We start from the raw sequence: 23,735 nt of genomic DNA, 5'->3' as shown, positions 1-23,735 counted from the left end.
AATGCCATTCCTATCAAAATACCAACATTTCAAGATTTGGAAAAAATGATTCTACGTTTTGTATGGAATCAGAAAAAAACCCGTATAGCGAAGGCAGTTCTTAGTAATAAAAATAAAGGTGGGGGGGCATTACCATACCAGATTTTAGGCTGTACTACAAAGCCATAGTGGTCAAGACAGCAGCATGGTACTGGCACAAAAACAGAGACATAGACACTTGGAATCGAATAGAAAACCAAGAAATGAAACTAACATTTTACAACCACCTAATCCTCGATAAAACAAACAAGAACATACCTTGGGGGAAAGACTCCCTATTCAATAAATGGTGTTGGGAGAACTGGATATCCACATGTAAAAGACTGAAACTGGACCCACACCTTTCTCCACTCACAAAAATTCATTCAAAATGGATAAAGGACTTAAATTTAAGGCATGAAACAATAAAAATCCTCAAAGAAAGCATAGGAAAAACACTGGAAGATATTGGCCTGGGGAAAGACTTCATGAAGAAGACTGCCATCGCAATTGCAACAGCAACAAAAACAAACAAATGGGACTTCATTAAACTGAAAAGCTTCTGTACAGCCAAGGAGACAACAACCAAAGCAAAGAGACAACCTACACAATGGGAAAGGATATTTGCATATTTTCAATCAGATAAAAGCTTGATAACTAGGATCTATAGAGAACTCAAATTAATCCACATGAAAAAAGCCAACAATCTCACAAATCAATGGGCAAGAGACATGAATAGAACTTTCTCTAAAGAAGACAGATGAATGGCTAACAAACACATGAAAAAATGTTCATCATCCCTATATATTAGAGAAATGCAAATCAAAACCACCCTGAGATACCATCTAACCCCAGTGAGAATGGCCCACATCACAAAATCTCAAAACTGCAGATGCTGGCGTGGATGTGGAGAGAAGGGAACACTGTTAACACTGCTGGTGGGACTGCAAACTAGTATAACCTTTCTGGAAGGAAGTATGGAGAAACCTCAAAGCACTCAAGCTAGACCTCCCATTTGATCCTGCAAACCCATTACTGGGCATCTACCCAGAAGGAAAGAAATCCTTTTATCATAAGGACACTTGTACTAGACTGTTTATTGCAGCTCAATTTACAATCGCCAAAATGTGGAAACAGCCTAAATGCCCACCAACCCAGGAATGGATTAACAAGCTGTGGTATATGTATACCATGGAATACTATTCAGCCATTAAAAAAAATGGAGACTTTACATCCTTCGTAGGTTACTGGATGGACGTGGAAGACATTATTCTTAGTAAAGCATCACAAGAATGGAGAAGCATGAATCCTATGTACTCAATTTTGATATGAGGACAATTATGGTTATGGGGGGGGAAGAAAGAGGGAAGGAGGGAGGTGGGTGGGGCCTTGGTGTGTGTCACACTTTATGGGGGCAAGACATGATTGCAAGAGGGACTTTACCTAACAATTGCAATCAGTGTAACCTGGCTTATTGTACCCTCAATGAATCCCCAACAATAAATAAATAAATCAATAAAATCCTTTTATCATAAGGACACTTGTACTAGACTGTTTATTGCAGCTCAATTTACAATCGCCAAAATGTGGAAACAGCCTAAATGCCCACCAACCCAGGAATGGATTAACAAGCTGTGGTATATGTATACCATGGAATACTATTCAGCTATTAAAAAAAATGGAGACTTTACATCCTTCGTATTAACCTGGATGGAAGTGGAAGACATTATTCTTAGTAAAGCATCACAAAAATGGAGAAGCATGAATCCTATGTACTCCATTTTGATATGAGGACAATTAATGACAATTAAGGTCGGAGGGGGGAAGGAAAAGCAGAGAGAGGGAAGGAGGGAGAGGGGTGGGGCCTTGGTGTGTGCCACACCTTCTTGGGGGCAAGACATGATTGCAAGAGGGACTTTACCTAACAAATACATGCAATCAGTGTAATCTGGCCTATTGTACCCTCAATGAATCCCCAACAATAAAAAAATAATAATAATAACAAAAAAAAAAAAGAAAGAAAGTAACTCCAATGTCAAACCTGGGAATAATCCTAGCACTCTGGGAGGCCAAGGTGGGAGCATCACTTTAAACCAGTAGTTTGAGAACACACTAGGCAACATAGTGAGGCACTGTGTCTACAAAAAATAGAAAAATTAGCCAGGCTTTGTTATGAGTGCCTGCAGTCCCAACTATTTGGAAAGTTAAGGCAAGAAGGTCACTTAAACCCAGGAGTTTGGGGTTGCAGTGCACTCTAGCCCACGCGACAGAGCAAGACCCTGCCTCAAATAAAGAACTTATTTGTTATGTGCTTTTATCTTGACCCCATGCCTCACTCTCATGTTTCCTGAACTATGGTCTCAAACTAGGAGTTAGTGGATTCCATTTAAGTTGTAAATAGATTCAAGTCACTCCCCTGCTTTAAACATTTCAAGAGGTTCTCATGGTCTTAGAATATAACCCAGTGTTATTTCCATGGTTCTGCCCCTCTCCAGTCTACTTTCTACCACTCCCTCTGCTCTTCTTCAGCCAACCTCCTTTCCTCTATGCAAAAAAATACAGTAAGCTCAAATTGCAAATGATGTAAACAAATGGAAAAACATAACATGCTCATGCAGCATCAGAATCAACATTGTAAAAATGCCCAAACTACCCAAAGTGACTTACAGATTGAATGTAATCCCCATCAAAATGCCAACATCATTTTTTGCAGAGCTAGAAAAAAATAATTCTACATTTTGTTTGGGATCTGAAAAGAGCCCAAGTAGCCAAAGCAACCTTAAGCAAAAAGAACAAATCCAGAGGTGTTACTTTACCGGAGTTTAAGGTATACTACAAGGCTATAGTAACCAAAATAGCATGGTACTGGCACTAAAAGAGAGACACAAACCAATGAAACAGAATTCAGATATAAAACCATCCATGTACTGCCATCTCATTTTTTACAAATCAGACTACAATATATGCTGGGGAAAGAATCTCTATTCAATAAATGCTTCTGGGAAAACTGGAAAGCCACATGTAGAAGACTGAAATAGGATCCATAGCTCTCACCAATCACAAAAATTAATTCAAGATAGATAATACACTTAAACCTAAGATATGAAACCATTAGAATTCTAAGAGAAAATGTTGGAAAAACTCTTACAGATGTTGGCCTAGGCAAAGAATTTATGAAGACCCAATGACAATCACAGCAACAACAAAAATAAATAAATGGTACTTGATGAAATTAAAAATCTTCTGTACAGTCAAGGAAACAATCAACAGAGTGAATATGCTACCTACAGAATGCAGAGAAAATATTCGCATGCTATATACCTGATAAAGGGCTGATCACCAGAATCTACAAAGAACTGGAGCAAATTAGCAAGAAAAAAATTCAAACAACCCCATTAAAAAGTGGGCAAAAGAGGTGCAGTGGCTCATGCCTGAAATCCTAGCATTCTGAGAGGCCAAGGCAGGTGGATTGCTTGAGCTCAGGAGTTCAAGACCAGACTGAGCAAGAGTGAGACCCTGTCTCTACTAAAAATAGAAAAACTAGCTGGGCATTATGGTGAGTGCCTATGGCCTAGCTACTCAGAAGGCTAGGCAGGAGGCTAGGCAGGATGATCGCTTGAGCCTGAGTTTGAGGTTGCTATGGCCTTTGATGATGCCATCCTAGGACAATAGCATAAGACTGTCTCAAAAAAAAAAAAAAAAATAGTGAGCAAAAGACATGAACAGAAGCTTTTCAAAAGAAGATAGATTAATAGACAAATGAAAATATGCTCAACATCACTAATCATTAGGGAAATGCAAATCAAACCCACACTGAAATAGCATCTTACCCCAGTGAAAATGGCTTTTTTCAAAAAATCCCGAACAGATGCTGGCATGGATGCAGTGAGAAAGGAACACTTACTTTGCTGGTGAGACTGCAAACTAGTACAAACTTAATAGAAAATAGTATGGAAATTCCTTAAAGTAGACCTACCATTTGATCCAAAAGTCCCACTATTTGGCATTTACCCAAAGAAAAAAAAGCCATTTTATCAAAAGACACTTGCATCAAATATTTATTGCAGCACAATTGACAATTGCATTGATGTGCAATCAGCCCAAGTGGCCCATCAATTCACAAGAGTATTACTAAAATGTGGTATATGGACTTCTACTCAGCTATTAAAAAAAATGAATTAATTCCTTTTGTAACAATCTGGATGGAACTGGAGACCATTCTCCTTAGTGAAGTGTCACAAGAATGGAAAAACAAATACCACATGTACTCAGTACTGAAGTGGAACTAACTGAACCGTGCACATGTGCACAGATGGAAGTAAAACTCAGTGGAAATCAAGGAAGGGAAGAATTAAAATCATACCTAGTAGGTACAGCGTAAGGCACACTTATAAACCATGTCTCAGACAGTACAAAAGCAATCTGTGTAACCAAAACATTCATACCCCCTGAAATATTAAAAAAAAAGAAGAAAGAAAGATATTAAGCTCTCTATTGCTGTGAGATTTTGCTGAGAAAGTTCTGGCACCTAAAATGTTCTCACCTACAGTATACCTCCTCATCCTAGCCAAAGATACAGCTAGCTAAATCCTGCTTGGCTTTCAAATTTTCCCATTATGTCTTCCCCCCCTTAGTAATCCACTTTTATGTTCACACAGCAAACTTGCCATTAAATGCAATTAAAATCCACCTTCCTTTATAAGGAAAGTATATGTAAGTCCCAGGGTGGCACTACTATGCCCATTTTGATGGTGATTATTAACCTGTCTCTGGCAAAAAGTCTAGTTCACATTAACCCTTTGACTGCAGAGGGCTCAGAAACAAAATGTGCCAATTGAGACCTGCAGTGATCCCAACAACCATTAGGACACTCAGAGCACAGCACTAGTGGATGTTCTTTGGTTTCTTACTAAGTGGTTTTTTTTGTTTGTTTGTTTGTTTGTTTTGAGTCAAAGTCTCACTTGGTTGCCCTGGGGTTGAGTGCCATGGTGTTATTGCTCACAGCAACCTCAAACTCTTGGGCTCAAGTGATCCTCTTACCTCAGCCTCCTAAGTATCTGGGACTACAAGCACCTGCCACAATGCTAGTTATGTTTATAGACAGGGTCCCGCTCTTGCTCAGAGCTAGTCTCCAACTCATGAACTCAAGTGAGCCGCCCACCTTGGCCTCCCAGAGTATAGGCATGAGCCACCTGGCTGGCTAAGTCAAGACTTGGTTTGCAAAATGAATAATGCCTACAGGTGTTGTTTCACACCAAACAGCTTGCTCAAACACCTAGAGGCATTGTTCCCAGTAAAAAGGTTAATGGACTGGAAAGCTCTTTGTGGACTGTCAGAAAACTTACGTTACCACAAAAATGTAATAGTATATACAAGCACAAATAGAAGGCACACAGAAAGAGAATTTACAATGCAATTAAAAACACTTATATATGGGCGGCGCCTGTGGCTCAGTGAGTAGGGCACTGGTCCCTATGCCGAGGGTCATATAAAAAAGCTTATTCACCAAAGATTACTCACAGATGCTACACAACTTGTAGAAAGGTCGCTGGGGATGGTTTCCAAAATACCAACCACATACTTTTTTTTATTCACATCAGATAGATAATGTGCAGAAGTTTTAAGAAGGTTTAAGGGTGGGCAGCGCCTGCGGCTCAGTGAGTAGGGCGCCAGCCCCATATACCGAAGGTGGCGGGTTCAAACCCAGCCCCAGCCAAACGGCAACAAAAAAAGAGCCAGGCGTTGTGGCAGGCGCCTGTAGTCCCAGCTACTCGGGAGGCTAAAGCACAAGAATCGTCTAAGCCCAGGAGTTGGAAGTTGCTGTGAGCTATGTGACACCATGGTACTCTACTCTACCAAGGGCCATAAAGTGAGACTCTGTCTTTTTTAAAAAAAAAAAAAAAAAGGAAGGTCTAAGGGAGGCCCATCTCCCACACAAGCATGAAAACCTAACCATCATCCTTGTTTGTACAGTGGTTTGGGAAAGGAAAAAAAATCCCAATCATCACACTTACAAAGCACAAAAGGATATCATATGTTACCTTCTTATTCAAAAGGAAAAGGCTATCTTTAAAATAAGAGTGCTGATGATCCCTACCCTAATTAAGCATGTACCAAACTTTTGGAAATGATCTCTTGAAGCCTCTGGTTCAGGGACTTGCACACTATGGCTCCCAGGACAGTTTTGGTAACGTTTTACAGAAACAAAGCCATGCCCATCTATTTACTATGATCTATGACTGCCTGCCTACTACAAAGACACAGGTGAGTATTTCAAGCCCTTACCACCAGTACAGAATAAAGTACTTGCTATCTAACAACCCTTTCCAAAGAGTTTTCCAACCTCTGATCTGGACCTACTTACCAGTTTATAGGAAATGAAGGAAACTTTTTAAATTATATGAGAGGCCAGGCCTTGAAACTCCTAAGCACTTTGGAAGACTAAGGCAGGAGGATCCCTTGAGGCCAGGAATTCAGTCTGGGCAACACCGCGGAACCTCCTCCTCACAAAAAATCTTTTTAAAAAGTAATCAGGAGTGGCCAGTGTGCAGTCCCAGCTACTAAGAAGCCTGAGGCAGGAGGATTGCTTGAGCCCAGGAGTTCAAGGCTGCAACCAACCCACTATACCCCAGCATGGGCCACAGAGTGAGATGCTACATCTAGAAAACAAAATAAAATAACAAATAAGAAATACCACAATATGTGCCTTTTTATTTTTCATCATTAAGGACGAAGTCTCATCCTGTCACCCAGGCTGGAGTACAATAACTCTTCAAACTCCTTGGCTCAAGTCATCTTCCCACTGCGGCTTCCCAAGTTACTGCTGAGACTACAGGAGCAAACCACAATCCTCAGCTGCAACGGGTACTTTTCTCAGCTGCAACAGGTACTTTTCTAAGAGAACATGACTTTTGAAAAAAAATCAATATAATGGAGAAACAACAGCGTCTATTCTAGATTAAGAGACTAAAACAACTGCAATACAAAAAGCTCGAATAGGCTCAGCGCCTATAGCTCAAGTGGCTAGGGCACCAGCCACATACACCAAAGCTGGCCGGTTCCAATCCATCCCGGGCCTGCCAAACAATGACAACTACAACCAAAACATAGCCGGGCATTGTGGTGGGCGCCTGTAGTCTCAGCTACTTGGGAGGCCAAGGCAAGAGAATCGCCTAAGCCCAGGAGTTGGAGGTTTCTGTGAGCTGTGATGCAACGGCACTCTACCCAGGGCGACAGCTTAAGGCTCTGTCTCAAAAAAAAAAAAAAAAAAAAAAAAAAGCCAGGCGTTGTGGTGGGCGCCTCTAGTCCCAGCTAGTTGGGAGGCTGAGGCAAGAGAATCGCTTAATCCCAAGAGTTGGAGGTTGCTGTGACCTGTGACACCACAGCACTCTACCGCGGGCTACAAAATGAGAATGTCTCAGGGAAAAAAAAAAAAAAGCTTGAATAGATCTCAGACCCAAATACACCCAAAGGCATATTTTAGTACAATCTAAGTGTCCTCCTGGGCCAACAATAAATACACAAACACTAAGAAAAGCTGATGAGCAAAAAAAGGTTCATGCAAATTTTCTTGATAGCCACCACAGCTGGCAGACGTTGTACACCCCTGACAGATACTAGACGACATTATTATTATTATTATTTTGACAGAGTTCGCACTCTTTGCCCCAAGGTAGAGTAACCTGTCCTCAGTCTAGCTTACAGCAACTTGAAACCCCCGGGTTCAAGGAATTTTCCGTCTCCATCTCCCAGACTGCCAGGATTAGAGGCGTGAGCCTCCACGCCGGGCCTAGATGATATTATTTTTAATTTCCTTGGTTCAAATAAGCATACCGTGGTTTTAGTAAAACAGTGCCCTCATCTTTGGGTTACGCATTACCAACTACTTAAGTGTCAAGCTTCATCTCTCCAAAGAATTTCCAGTTTCCTATCAGATAACTCACAACAAATATATTTATCTGGGGAGAGAGCAAACACCAAAATAGTAAAAAATAGGTTAATCTACTAAAACAGAAATTATCGTACCAGATGGTCAGAATATCTAAGCTTTTGATTTTTTCAAAAGAAAAACAAGCGAAAAACACACTTAGTACAACCATCCTGTTAACCGAAAATTCGATTATTCTAGTAGTAGCGTATAAACCCTCCATCCTTCATTCCTGTAGACTTGGTTATGAAGCTTCACGAGGATGTACAGACCTAGGAACTTCAGATAAAGACAGTGAGCATTCTTACTTTTCTGTAGAAGACTCGCCGTCTACAGATGTTTATGTTCACGTACAGAAATATGCCCGCCTTAGACATCAAACATAAGGTTTATTTCTGCTGAACGTAACGCGCCAATAATATAGAAGTGTACTGCGTCAAAAGTACAGGACACGCAAAGGCAAAACCAAAATCTCACGAGCAGCTTTCTTCTGCGTAAGGAAGGGACGCCCTCGCGCCAACTTTCTCCCGGTGCTCACCCGAACACAGCGGAATCGCCAGGTCCATGGGATGCGAGGACCCTGGGGACCGACTCAACCAAACTCGAATAGAGAAAAATTCTTTTCTTCTGAAAAACAATCCACAAAGGTTGCCTTGAGGCCTCTGAATAGGGAAGCGAGGCAGATGAAAACCCTCGCGGACGCGCCACCGCCGCTTTCCCGCCCCAGCTCCCGCGGGGACCCACGACCCGAACAGCCTCTCGGACCTGCCCGCGCCCTGAGGCTCCGTGGCCCCAGCGGACGCAAGCGGAGAAAGCCAGGCTCTCCGAAGGACCTTCTCGGTCGTCCTGGTCTGACCACGACCTCTGCGGCCCCTCAAGAACACCGCCAAACCCTCTAGTTCCCACGCGCCTCACCGAAGCTACGACCCACCGGACCACACAAAGGAAAAAAAAAACAACTACGGATGCTTGATGTGATGTCACTTCCGCCGTGAGCTTGGGGCGGGGCTTGGTGCGCGAGCCTTGGCCCAAGACCCAACTAACCCTGCGGAGGAATTCTGGGTTCCTCCTGCGCGGATTTGGGTGCGCGGTGGGGATGGGCTCTGTTGGGGGGAGGAGTACCTGGAAGGAGAAACAGATTCGAAAGTCAAGGTTGAGGTTAGAACCCGATCTATTAGCGGGCCCAAGTGCGGGGACGGTGGACCCAGGCTCAGCTATGGCTTTGATAATGGATTAGACCAGAAGGACAAACGGAGGACTGGGACTCGCACCTCAGGATGCTCACTGAAACTTGATTTCCATCAGCGTTCCTAGAGCCTTTCAAAATTCTCTCCAGCTAATAAACCTGCCAACACATGAAATGGTCTGTGTCGTCCATTCCATCATGTCTTTAGGCTGTTATCCTCCCTTATTTCTCTTCATTTAACCGGACACTGTGCTGAAAACTCTAAATGCTGAATCCCTTTGAGTTATCAGTATACTGATAGTTCTTGTAAAGAGTGAATGTTTTCCGTTTCGAATATGTATTTCTGTTTCCATTTCTTAAGTCTTTAATGTGAGCGGAGAAACAACCTCAAACCCCTCCTTTTTGCTGGAAGAGTTACCTAACGATCTAAGTAGTTATCGATCAGTCAAGTCCACCGGTCCTCCCGTGGTTCTAGCGCCATGAAGGCCAGAGAAACAATAGCTGGACTGAAGAAAACAACAGATGAAACATGTACATATTAGAAATGTGGCAGAGTCCTGCAGGTAGAGATTAGAGGGCTGGATGAAGTGTAGCTAAAAATAGTAACTCTGGGTGAAGGAATAAGAACTTTGTGAAGTTCTCTCAATATAAGGAAGGTTTTTAAAACAATGTCTTCTTGGGATTCTGAATGAATCATGGTAAATAAAGGACTTTAACCCAAATGAGTGTTTGACTCCTGGATCCCTCCTCGTTTACAGGTGGAAATTATTCAAGGCCTCCCATACTATATTGTAAAATGTCACTGACACGAAGCATTCTTCTGTTATTCAGCAAAATAAAAAAAAATGGTGTTGGAATTTTGATGGAGATTGAGTCGAATCTGTACATCTGTTTGGATAATATTGCTATTTTGATGATATTAAATCTTCTTGGGTATGAGTATAGAATATCTCCATTTATTTAGGTTTTCTTTAAGTCCTTTAAGTAATGCTTTTAAATTTCCAGTGTGCATATTTTTTAACTCTTTGAGTAAAGTTAACCCATATAATTTACTCCTTCACATGCTTTTGTAAATGGGATCACATTCATAGTTTTCCTTTTCTGATTGTTCATTGTTGGTGTATAGATAAACAACTGACTTTTATCTGTTGATGTTGTACCATGCACCTTTGGTGAATTCATTATAAGGTCTACCAGTTTTCTTAAAGCATCTTTAGAATTTTCTGTATGTCAGATATCACCTGCAAATATACCTATTTTCATCCAATCTTTTTCTTCTCTAATTGGTTAAAATTTCTTGTAGGAGGTGTTGAATAGCAATAGTGAAATTAGGCATCCTTCTCTCCTTTCTGGTCTTAGGGGAAAAGTTCAGGCTTTCACCACTGAGTTTAATGTAAGCTGTGTCTTTCTCATCCAATGCCCTTTATCATAGAGGAAATTCCTTTCTATTCCTACTTTTCTAAAATTTTATCATGGAAGAGTGTCAAATGCCTTTCCTGCAGGAGATGAGATAATCATGTGGGGTTTTTATTCTTTTGTTCAAGCAATGTGGATTTAACGTTAAATTTCTTTTTGTTAAACAACCTGAAATAAATCTTACTGGACAAGCTGTAGAATGCTTTTAATGTGCTCTTGGATTTGGTTTGCTATTCTGTTTTCTTTCTTTTTGTTTTTTGTTTTTTGTTTTTTTTTGAGACAGAGCCTCATTATGTCACCCTTGGTAAAGTGTCGTGGCGTCACAGCTCACAGCAACCTCAAATCTTGGGCTTAAGCCATTTTCTTGCCTCAGCCTCTAAAGTAGTTAGGACTAAAGGCGCCCGACACAATGCCTTGCTATTTTTCTAGAGATGAGGTTTCCCATTGGCTCAGACTGGTCTCCAACCTGTTTAGAGCAATCCACCTGCCTCAGCCTCCCAAGTGCTGAGATTACAGAAGTGAGCCACCGTGCCTGGCTGCTAATATATTCTGAATAATTTTTGCATCTATATTCATGAAAAAGTCTGTATTTTCTTTTATGATGTTTTCATCTGGCTTTGGTATCACCATAATGCTGGCCTGAGAATGATTTAGGAAGTGTTCCTTCCTCTTCTACTTTTTGGAATACTTTGAGAAACAATGGTATTGGTTCTTAAATATTTGGTAAAATTCATTAATGAAGCCATCTATAGAGTTCTTGAAAATTCTTTGTTGGGAGATTTTGAACTACTGATTCAATTACTTTTCTCATTACAGGTCTATTGAGATTTCGCATTTCTTCTTAATTCTGTTAATTTGCATGTTTCTAGGAATTTGTCCACTTAATCTATGTTATCTAACTTGTGCAATTTTTCATAGTATTCTCTTCCAATTATTTCTCAATGGTTTGTCATAATATACCACAATTTCATTTCCAATTTTAATTATTTTCTTCTATTTTCCTTGTCATTCTAAGCAAAGTTTGTTAATTTTGTTTTTTTCAAATAAACAACTTTTATTTTTTTTTTGAGACAGAATCATACTTCATCACCATTGGTAGAGTGTTGTGGTGTCATAGCTCACAGCCACCTCAAACTCTTGGACTCAAATGATTCTCTTCCCTCAGCCTCCCAAGTAACTGGGACTACAGGTACCTGACACAACACCTGACTACTTTTTTTTTTTTAAGAGATAAGGTTTCACTCTGGCTCAGGCTGGTCTCAAACCTGTGAGCTCAGGCAATCCACCTGCCTCAGCCTCTCACAGTGCTAGGATTACAGGCGTGTCAAATAGACAACCTTTAGTTTCATTGATTCTCATTAAATATTTTCACCTATTTTCCATTTCATGTATTTCCAGTCTTGTCTAGTTTCTGTTAGAACTGTGTGTTTAATTTCCTCTTCTTTTGGTAGTTCTTCTTATTTGTTTGGGACTTTTTTAATGTAGGTATTTACAGCTCTAAATTTCCTGAGCACTCTCTTCATTGCATTGCATAAGTTTTAATCTGTTCTGTTTCATTTTTCTGTCTCTATATATTCTTTAGTTTCTCGTCATTATTTTCTTTTCTTTCTTTCTTTGTTTATTTGTTTTTAATGAGCCACAGAAACTTATTTCTTACAGTTCTAGAGACTGAAAAGTCCAAAACCAAAGTACTAGGAAATTCAGTGTCTGGTGAGGGCTCACTTCCTGGTTCATAAATAGCATCTTCTCACTGTGTCTTCTGACTAGGAAGTTCTCTTGGGCCTTTTTTTAATTTCTTAAATTGAAAAACTGTTCATATATTTATGGGATACAAAGTGATCCAATGATTTATGAATACAATGTGAAGTAATTAAGTCAGCTAATTAAAATATCTACACCTGTTTTTGTTTTTTTTTGAGACAGAGTCTCACTATGTCACCTTCAGGGGAGTGCCATTGCATCACAGCTCACAGCAATCTCAAACCCTTGAGCTTAAGCAATTCTCTTGCCTCAGCCTCCCAAGTAGCTGGGACTATAGGCGCCCGCCACAACACCCGGCTATTTTTGGTTGCAGCTGTCATTGTTTAGCAGGTCCAGGCCGGGCTCAAACCTGCCAGTATATGTGGCTAGTGCCCTACTCACTCAGCTACAAGCACCAAGCCACCTCAGTTATTTTTTGTGATGAAATCATTTGCTTTGTGATTTATTCTTGATCTTGTTTTTTAAATATGTATTGTTTCGTTTGTACATATTTGTATATCCTTACATTTTTGTTATTATAGATTCATTCAATTTATGCTCTGAGAAGGCACTCTGCATGTATGTGGTTTACCTTATGGTATATCTGTGTTCTACATGCACTTGAAAAGAATGTGTACTCTTGTAATATTGGATGGACTGTTCTACAAATGTCTCTGGGGTGGAGTTGGCATATAGTGTTGTTCAGACCCTCTATATCCTTGTTGATCTACCTAAATTTTCTTTCATTATTGAAAATGAGGGATTTAGTGCTCCAATTATAGGTTATTATGTAAGAAATGTCTGATTTCCTCAAGCATTAAGTTTGACAGTTAATATTTCTAACATTTCACTTTGACACTTCTTGATTTTTTGTTTTTCGTGAAGGTACATTCTCATTCTTTCAACTGCATGTTTGGGCTTGTGATAATCTTCCAATTTTTTAGAACAATTTTTGTGAAAGCATGAAAAGTCAAAAATTTGAGTTATTTTTGAAGGTGAGTTCCATCATAGAACTAATATAGTACAGACAGCTCAAAATATCAACAAAGTTTTGAGAAAGAAGTGACTAATGAATGCATGGTATGTCAATGGTTTAAGAAGTTCCATTCTTAAAAATGAGCAATATGGGTGAAATGAAGCAAAAGTCAATAATGATAAGCTGAAAGCTGTAATGGAAGCTTGTTACTCCATCTCAACCTGTATATGAATTAACAGCAAGGACTGACATTACTATTCCAATAATTTTGGATCACTTAAAGCGAAACTGGATAAATGGCTTCCATATGAATTAAACAAGTATCAGGAGAGAAATTATGTCAAGACCTCCCTTTCACTGCTGTCATGACATAAAAGCAAACCATTTCCACTCTGTACTGTTATGTGTGATGAAAAATGGATTCTTTTTCATAATCACAAGCATTCAATACAATGGTTGATAAAGATGAAGTACCAAAACACAGTCCAAAACCCAATATACATCAAGAAAAAGTTAATGGTGTCTTTTTGTGGTCCAGTGCTGGTATTATCCACTACAGCTTTGTGAAACCTGGTCAATTGATTATAGCAGATATCTATTGCATCCAAATGGACAGAATGCTTGTGATTACAAGCACCTGAGATTGGTCAACAGAGACAGGACAATCCTCTTGCAAGGCAATGCTCAACCATGTCACACAAAAAAACACTGCATGTCACTACAAAAAAACACTGCACCAACTCACTATGACTTCTTTCAGGCTTTTGACCACTTCTTAGAAGAAAAAATATTCAATTCCCAACAAGCTGTGGAAATGCCTTTCATGATTTCATTGTCACTCGCTCTCCAGGCTTGTTCGTTGCTGGCATACATAAGCTACGGTTAAGATGAGAGAGCTGTGTCAATAGTTTAGGTGGACAGTTTTAATTATACTTCTTGAGATATAATAAACTCCTGATTCAAAATTGGACATTTCATATTTAATGACCTAATATTATTGTAGAGGCATTGATTTCTCCCTTGAGTTTTGTCATATATTTAGGGCTCTGTACAAGTATTTATGACTCTTACATCTTTTTTTTAAATTTCAGATTAATAGGAGGGTTCAAATGGTTAAGTTACATTGTTTGCCTTAGGTAAAGTCCAAGTTGTAGTTGAGCCCCTTCACCCAGGAGGTGGCCATATACCCTTAAATTGTGCCCATTAGATAAGAGTGCACCAATCCCCCTCCTGTCTCCTCTCTCCCCATTTCTTCTCCCCCCTTGGATTTTTATCTTGTGTGGTCTTATATTGGTCATCTATTGCTTTCATGATAGTACTGAGCACACTAGATACTTGCTTTTCCCTTGTTGTGATACTTTAACTAAAAGGGTGTTTCAACTCCATCCAAGTTAATACAAAAGAGGCAAAGTCTCCATCTTTTTATGGCTGTGTAGTATTCCATGGTATACACATACTACAGTTTATGAATCCATGCATGGGTTGATGGGCACTTGGGTTGATTCCACATCTTGGCAACTGTGAATTGAGCTGCAACAAACAATATAATGCAAAAGTCCTTGTAGTAATTTTTTTTTTCTTCTGGGTAGATGCCTTGTCAACTTTTAGCTCTTTGAAGATCCTCCATACTTCTTTCCAAAGAGGCTGTATTACTATGCTGTTTCCCCAAAAATAAGTCTTATTTTAAGGTGTGCTCCCAAAGATGCACTAGGTCTTATTTTCAGGGGACGTCTTATCTTTCCTGTAAGTAGGTCTTATTTTCAGAGCATGTCTTATTTTCGGGGAAGCAGGGTATTGAGTTTGCAATCCCACCAACAGTATAGAAGTGTGCCCTTCTCTCCACAACCATGCCAGCATTCTGCAGCTTTGGGACTTTGTGATATGATATATTATCACTGGGATTAGGTGCTATTGCAAGATGGTTTTGATTTGCATTTCTCTGATGATTAGGGATGATGATCTCTCATGTGCTTTTTGGCCACTCATCTGTTTTCTTTGGAGTAGGTTCTGTTCACATCTCTTGCCCAACAATAAATGAAATTATTTGCTCTTTTTGTTATTGTTGTTCCTGATTTGAGTTCTCTGTAGATTCTGGCTATCTCCCCCTTGTCTGATTCATAATATGTAAATATTTTTTCCCATTCTGAACGTTGTCTGTTTTCCTTAATTGCTGAGTCCTTAGATGTGCAGAAGATTCTAGTTTAAGTACCATTTATTTATTTTTGTTGTTGTAATTACCTTCATAAAATCTTTCCCCAGACTGATATTATCTAGAGATTTTTCCCATGCTTTCCTCTAGGATTTTTATTATTTCATGTCTTAGATTTCAATCTTTAATGCATCATGAGTCAATTTTTGTTAAGTGGTGAGAGAGGTTGTAGGTTCAGTTTCAGTCTTTTGCATGTGGATACCCAGTTATTGAATAGAGATTCTTTTCCCAAATGTATACTTTTGTTTAGTTTACTGAAGATCAGTATGAGGCTAGTTTCATCTCTAGGTTTTCTATTCTGTTCCATAGATTTATGTCTCTATTTTTGTGTCAATACCATGCTGTTTTGATCACTATAGACTTATAGTAGAACTCGAGTCCGGTCAAGTGATGCCTCTGGACTTGTTTTTATTACTAAGAATTGTGTTGGCTTTGTGGTTTTTTTTTTTTTTTTTTCTGATACCACACAAAATGAAAAACTATTTTTTTTTAAGTTCTTTGACCCAGCCCGCGGGTCAGTCGACAAGGATACCTGGAGGAGGGGGTGAGAATGAAAAAGGGACAAGGGGCGCGAAGAATGGAGACAGACAGCAGTCTGATCAAGTCTCGTTTATTGCAAAGTTCTTCCAGGGTATATAAGGGTAGGTGAAGGAGAGATTTACGTCACCAGGTATAGAAGCAACCTGGCCTTGGTATAGATAAGTTCCTGGCCTTGGTGGAGATAAGTTCCAATGGCAAGCTTCAAAGTTTCGCTCGCGTGATTTATGAGAAGAGGCCTAGCGTTAGCAGGGAAATAGAAACTTAGGCCTAGCATTTGCAGGAAAATAGAAACTTAAGTCTGTTAGTACTGGAAATAGTATTTGGCCTACAAAATAGATGCTGTGGTGTCAGCCTTCCACAGGTCCCCCTTTTTATAATATTTTTAAATGTACATTTTACTTTTAAAGTTTTGCCAGCTCTCAACCGAGAGGGCAGGGTGACTGTGTCTGTCTTAGGTTGGGACCGCCTTACCATCTCAGCTGATCCTCCTTACCCGTCATGGGATACACGGTAGCTATCTGACCGGGCTCCTGTCTTAGGTTGGTAGGATAAGCAAAGTCTTGAGATGAGGGTCCTTGTTACCCGTCCTTGACTAGCCAGTCCCCTAAGTAGTTATGGTTATGTGTTCATCTTCCATAGCAAGTCTGTGATAATGAACCTGGAGGGGCTGCATTTTAATAGCATCAATTTGTTGTTTTATAAAGGCCATGACTTTATTAAAAAGAAAAGGTCCTAGCGACAGTAATATTAGTAAGCCAAAGAAGGGCCCTAAAAATGGAAAGAGATAAGGTAGAAAGCCATTTAGTCCGCTCCAAAATGGGTTGTCCATAATTTTTCTGATCAAGATTGCTGTAAAATAGGTATTATTATCTGTGCCAGTACATAGTTGAACCTGCTCATAACAGGTATTATGTACAGATGGATGGAATTCTATTCAAGGACATGGTCCAGGCTTGTTATTAAAGGTGGGGATAATTTTAGCCTTTTTGCTACAGACCCATGCCTGTGCTCCATGAATATTTTGTCTCATTACTAAGTATGCTGTTTTATCACCACAATCTACATTTAGGAGAGGGGTTGTTTTACCATTCCAGGTGCCATCACGGCACTCACAAGGAGTACCAGTTAATTTTTGTAAGAGTGCCCGAGCCTCATGGGGATTACCGAAACCACCTTCATTTTTTCGTATCAGGAGAGAGATTCCCATCAGTAGCCATATCCAGGTGCTCATAGTTACCTGCAAAGAAAAGAAAAGAAAGCCTTCTCAGGGGGCCTCTTGCTCCCTGGATTTAGAGGTGATGATGTTATCTACTTGTTTGACTAATCGTTCAGGTAACCATCGTGCTGCTTCCATCTTCTGTGAATATATGCATACTGCACCTCTACCCCAAATTAAAACTGGATCGGGGCCGTGCCATTTATTATCTAATGGATCTTTCCATAGGGCAGTGGCAAAATCCCGTTTAGTATCTGGGTGCCAGAAGCGGTCTGCTGCAGACCGGCCATCTTGGTCCAGTGTGAAAAAATTTAAAATGAGTAATGAATGGGATAAGAGATTTCTTGGGGACCCCTTAACAGGGTACTATTCCCCCTTCTTTATTTTTTCCAGAGTGTTTTTAAGAGATAAGTGGGCACGTTCTACTATGCCTTGCCCCTGGGGGTTGAACGGTATACCATTACTGGTATACCAGTAATGTGTTTGATACCAAAGTGTTTACAGAAGGTGTTAAATGCATGTCCTGTGTATCCTGGACCATTATCAGTTTTAATTTGTTTAGGGGTGCCTAGTACAGCCATGGTGGCTAGTACATGGGCAATGACATGTTTGCCAGCCTCCCCTGACTGGCCAGTGGCATAAATAAATCCACTGAAGGTATCTATGGTTACATGAACATACTTGAGTTTTCCAAATTCAGGTAGATGAGTAACATCCATTTGCCAGATGGCATTGGGTATGAGACCTCGAGGATTTACTCCTAGATGGGGAGTAGGGAGTAGAATTACACAAGAAGGGCATTGCTTTACAATGTGGCGGGCTTGTTCCCGGGTAATTTGAAACATGAGTCTAAGGGTGTGAGCGTTTAGATGATGTAATTGGTGAGCAGTGGAGGCTAATGCGATCCAATCAGGTTCTGTGGTGGTTTGGGCAGTACAGACTAAGTGAGTGGCTTTGTCTGCTCTGCGGTTACGATCAGTTAGGGGGCCAGGTAAATTGGAATGAGCCCTAAGGTGTCCAATGAAAAAGGGGGAGGGTCCTTTGGTGTATAAGATTTTAGAGTTGCAAGAAAAAGGTAGCAGTTTCTGATACATGTTTGATTTGCGCTGCTGTCTCTAATAAGGGAACTGAATGAGCTAAATAAGCACTATCAGTATAAATATTCAAAGTTCGATTGGGAAATGCGGAGAAAACTGCGATAACTGCTTGAAGTTCTACAATTTGTGCAGAATTTGATTTTACCTGAAATTGCACAATCTCTGTATTAAAGGTGTAAGCTGCATGACCAGAAGAGGAGCCATCTGTGAAAACTAATAAGGCATTGGGCAATGGGGAATTGGAGGTTCTTGTGGGAAATACAAAGTCATGTGTACTAATAAATTGTAATAATTTATTGGGTGGATAATGATTGTCAAGTTTACCTGAATAAGAAGCACAAGCAATAGGCCAATGTTCTGTAGTTTGAAATAACCAATTAATTTGTGCCTGAGAATAAGGCTGTATAATCATATCTGGTTCTTTACCAAAGTATTTTTTACTATTTTCCCTTCCCATAATGATGATATCTGCGACAGCCTGATAATAGGGATAAATAACTTTCGTGGGAGAAGCAGGTAAGTGGATCCACATTATGGGGGCAGTTTGCCAAAATACTGCTGTGGGTGTAAGAGAAGTTTTACAAATGATGTAACTCAGGGGCTGAGTGTAATCTATGCTTGTAACAAATTGTGAATGAATAGCTTGTTGTACTAATGCTAAAGCCTGACGGCCTTCTTCTGTTAATGTTCTAGGAGAACTGGGGTTGCTGTCGCCTTGTAAAATAGCAAATAAAGGTTTTAAATCCCCTGTAGTTAGTTTTAAGTAAAGTCTAAGACAGTTAATATCTCCTAAGAGCTTTTGAAAATCATTTAGTGTTTTTAATTTGTCTAATCTGAGGGCAGCTTGAGTATTAGTAATTCTGGGTCCAGTTACGTGGAAACCAAGATAAAGGTAGGGATCTTTTAGCTGAACTTTTTCCGGGGCTATTTGAAGTCCCTGGTTTGTGAGGCAGGATGATAAATCACTGTAACATAGTAAAATCTGCTGAGCATTCTGTCCAGCAATAAGAATATCATCCATATAATGAATGATGTACATGGAGTTCCAGCGAAGCCTAGTTTCCTGAATAGCAGCGGCAACAAATTTTTGGCATAAGGTGGGGCTGTTGGCCATGCCCTGTGGTAAAACTTTCCATTGGAATCTTTTCATAGGTTCCTTGAAGTTAATAGAGGGCAGACTGAATGCAAATCTTTTTTGATCTAATGGATGGAGTGGTATAGTGAAAAAACAGTCTTTAAGATCAATGATAATTTTATAGTAACCAAGAGGGATGGCCACAGGAGTAGGTAAACCTGGTTGCAACGCCCCCATGTGGACCATACTGGAGTTTACAGCTCTTAAATCTTGTAATAGTCTCCATCGCCCTGATTTCTTTTTTATGACAAAGATTGGAGTGTTCCATGGGGAGTTGCTTTCCTCTATATGCCCAGTTTTTAGTTGTTCCTGCACTAACTGCTAAGCGGCTTCTAATTTTTCTTTTGAGAGGGGCCATTGATCAACCCATACAGGCTCGTCACTTTTCCAAGTGATCTTATCTGCATGGCGTGCAGGAATGTCAATAGCCCTTAAGATAAATTTCCTAGGCCTTTTTTGTCTGTTTTTCCAGTAATTTGTAAAGGGCTGGGAATGCCTGATTCCTCTTTTCCTAATCCTTTTCCTGGTCGAAAACCTTGGGCAAGCATTTGCGCTGTCACTACATCATTAGGGCTACACATTATGAGTTCCATTTGGGACAAGAGATCTCGTCCCCAAAGGTTGACAGGGATGCTAGGTATGACAAAAGGCTGTATGGTTCCCTGATTGCCATCTTCATCTTTCCAAGTAAGTATCTTGGTGCTTTTTTCAGGGTTTTGGCTTTGACCAATTCCTGTTAAATGAGTTAAGGTTGGGGAAAGAGGCCACTGGCTGGGCCATTGCTCCTTACGGTCCAAATTGCCTGTTTTAAGCCTCTCTAATTCACTGATTAGCTCCTGATGTTCCCTCTCAAGTTTTATTTGTTCTTGTAAATGTGCAATTTTGTTCTCTAGATCCCTTTTTGGGTCTATAGCAGCCATTGCCATGGACGGCACGGAGGACGCTGCGCTGTACGGGGGAAGCCGTTTTTCAAGTAGGGGCCCATCTGGATTATGATACTTGGCCACCTCCTCCTCTAACTCATTCCATTCCTCATCTGAAAGCTTATCATCAGGGTTTATTTTGAAAATTTTCAAGTCTGGGTAGAGCCTACGCTTTGGCTCTGAGACCTTGACCTTGCGCTGCTTTGCTCTCAGTTTGTTCTCAGGCTGAGCTTTCTGCCGAACAGTAGGGGCCTTTTGCTCCTCCCTGTTGGGTTCCTCATCACTCTCAAGTGAGATAAGATCCTCTTGCTCATTAAGCTGACTGCTAGGAGGAGTGCCTCCAGCAGCCCTAAAATCCTGGGACAGATCTTGGTATTTAATATCCCTTTCTTTGTCATGATGTAACAGTTCTTCTCCCTTTTTTATGACATCCGCAACCGCGGGACAAACACTACGATAACTAATAATATCATTAATGAGATTCCAGTACGAGAAAGCAGTAACTGGTATCTTTTCAGGTCCAAATACCTGATAAAAATTATTTAAAGCATCACCTACTCTTTTCCATCTTTTCTCATCTATGGTTCCTTCTTGAGGAAACCAACGACAGACTTCTTTTAAGAAGTCAAAAAATTGAAATAGCTGTTTAATTTTGACCTTTACTCCTCGCGTCCTGAGTGCATCTCTTAACTGTTTCACAAATAACTCATGCTGACTGAATTCTTGCCCCATGATCGCTACTACTCACGGAGATCCTCGTTCCAGTGCAGCAGGCTACTGCGTGGCCAGGTCCCCATGTTTCTCTGAGCCGGCCGGCTGCCTCCAATAGCTTCTTCACCATTTTCCCTCGTATCCAGGTCCCTGGTGGGGCGCCACGTGACCCGGCCCGCGGGTCAGTCGACAAGGATACCTGGAGGAGGGGGTGAGAATGAAAAAGGGACAAGGGGCGCGAAGAATGGAGACAAGACAGGAGTCTGATCAAGTCTCGTTTATTGCAAAGTTCTTCCAGGGTATATAAGGGTAGGTGAAGGAGAGGTTTATGTCACCAGGTATAGAAGCAACCTGGCCTTGGTATAGATAAGTTCCTGGCCTTGGTGGAGATAAGTTCCAACGGCAAGCTTCAAAGTTTCGCTCGCGTGATTTATGAGAAGAGGCCTGGCGTTAGCAGGGAAATAGAAACTTAGGCCTAGCATTTGCAGGGAAATAGAAACTTAAGTCTGTTAGTACTGGAAATAGCACTTGGCCTACAAAATAGATGCTGTGGTGTCAGCCTTCCACAGTTCTTCAAGGCATGATACTTGTATTTTAAGGGGATTACATTAAATCTGCAGATTGCTTTGGGTACTATAGACATTTTAACAATGTTGACTCTTTCTAGTCAAGAGCGCGGTATGTTCTTCTAGTTGTTAATGTCTTCTGATAGTTCTTTTCTCAGGGTTCATAATTCTTTCTGTAGAGATCCTTCACCTACTTTGTTGGATTTATTCCCAGGTATTTCATTTACTTTGAAGCTACTGTGATGGTATTGCATTCTTGATTTCCTTCTCAGCTTGTTGCTGTCATATATGAAGGCAACTGATTTGTGGACATTGATTTTATATCCCGAGATGCTACTGTATTTCTTGATCACTTCCAGGAATCTTGTGGTTCAGTCTCTGGAATTTTTCCTCTCACTTTCTTCTCCTTAAATTTCCTTGTCTCTGTGCTTGGGCGTTGAAGTGGCCATTTCTCAGCCCATTTGTCCTCTCATCCTCCTTACAGATATTGGCATATATAGAGGCTGCAGCAGAGACACTTGGACCATCCAAAGCAAAGAGGAGCAATGAACACATATGGAGCTTGGTAAGCTGAGGCAAGAGACCTCTTACATCTTTCTGATTAACTGAAACTTTTATCAATATATTGCCATCCTTTTTCTACTTTAACAGTTTAGACTTCAAGTCCATTGTGTCCAAGTATTAGTATAGCCATTCAGTTTTCCTTTGGTTATTATTTGTAAGAAGTATCTTTTCTCAATCCTTTCACTTTCAATGAATTTGAGCCTTTGGACCAGGCACAGTGGCTCATGCCTATAATCCTAGCACTCTGGGAGCCTGAGGTAAGAGGATCACTTGCAAGAGCAAGAACCTGTCTCTACCAAAAAATAGAAAAATTACCTGCACTGTGTGGCAGGCACCTGTAGTCTCAGCTACTCAGGAAGCTGAAACAGGAGGAATGCTTGAACCTAGGAGTTTGAGGTTGCTGTGAGCAAGGATGATGCCACAGCACTCTAATGGGGGCAACAGAGTGAAACTCTTGTCTCAAAAAAAAAAAAATTGTGGCTTTGTAACTATTGTATTTGATTCTTGTAGACAGAATAAAATTTGGTCATGAGTTTTACTTTTTTATCCATTCTGCAACTGACTTTTGAAGAGTTTAATCCATTTAAATTTAAAGATAAGAACTTACTACCTGTTATTTTGCTGTTTCTAAATGTATTATACTGCTTAGTTCCTTATTTCCTCCATTACTGATTTTTTGTTAACATACTTTCTAGAATCAATCTTCTTAATACCCTAATTGCCATTTGTGTATACTGCATTCATATTTTCTTAATAGCCCCCCAAAATATTTATCATTCTGATATTATAGTATTATTTAACCAACTTAACTTCAATAGCATAAAAAAACTCCGCCACACAACTACACACTTTTATTAATGTTTTGGTTGCGAAATATAACGTTACATGGCTTGGCATCTATAGCACAGTGCTTACAGTGCCAGCCACATAAACCCAGGCTGGCAGGTTCAAACCCAGTCCAACCAGCTAAACAATGACAAATGCCACAAAAAATAGCTGAGCATTGTGGTAGTTGCGTGTAGTCCCATACTTGGGAGGCTGATGCAAGAGAATTGCTTGAGCCCAAGAGTTTGAGGTTGCTGTGAGCTGTTGACACCATGACACTCTACTGAGGACGACATGAGACTCTGTCTCAAAAAGAAAATATATATATATATGTATGTATATGTGTGTGTGTATATACACACACACAGATGATTTTTATTTTTATTTTTTTATTTTTTGCAGTTTTTGGCCAGGGCTGGGTTTGAACCTGCCACCTCTGGCATATGGGGCTAGCGCCTTACTAGGTTGAGCCACAGGCGCCGCCCTATACACACGATTTTTACACATTGTATGCCTAAAACATAGACTTATATTGTTAAGCATTTCTCTTTTAAATTGGTAGAAAATATAAACTAATATATAGGAATACTATCATGTGTGGTTTTATAATTTCCCATGTATATCCCTTTACTTGATATCTTTATTTCTTTACATAGCTTAAGTTACTCTCCGGCATTCTTTTATAT

The 23,735-nt window shown here is 40.2% G+C and overlaps 1 protein-coding gene across 1 annotated transcript in view; it reads right to left on the bottom strand.

Annotated features, from left to right (window-relative positions):
* Positions 1–8,829, bottom strand: part of LOC128581619 (zinc finger protein 560-like) — a 46,452-nt gene extending 37,623 nt beyond the window's left edge. Inside the window, 1 exon segment of the mRNA XM_053584684.1 lies at positions 8,484–8,829. Within this exon segment, the coding sequence (XP_053440659.1) occupies positions 8,484–8,511 (28 nt within the window). The 5' untranslated portion in view covers positions 8,512–8,829.
* Between the last annotated feature and the right edge of the window lie 14,906 nt (positions 8,830–23,735).

This window comes from Nycticebus coucang, chromosome 3, assembly GCF_027406575.1.
Source record: "Nycticebus coucang isolate mNycCou1 chromosome 3, mNycCou1.pri, whole genome shotgun sequence".
NCBI lineage: Eukaryota > Metazoa > Chordata > Mammalia > Primates > Lorisidae > Nycticebus > Nycticebus coucang.
This window is presented reverse-complemented; position numbering and strand designations above follow the sequence as displayed.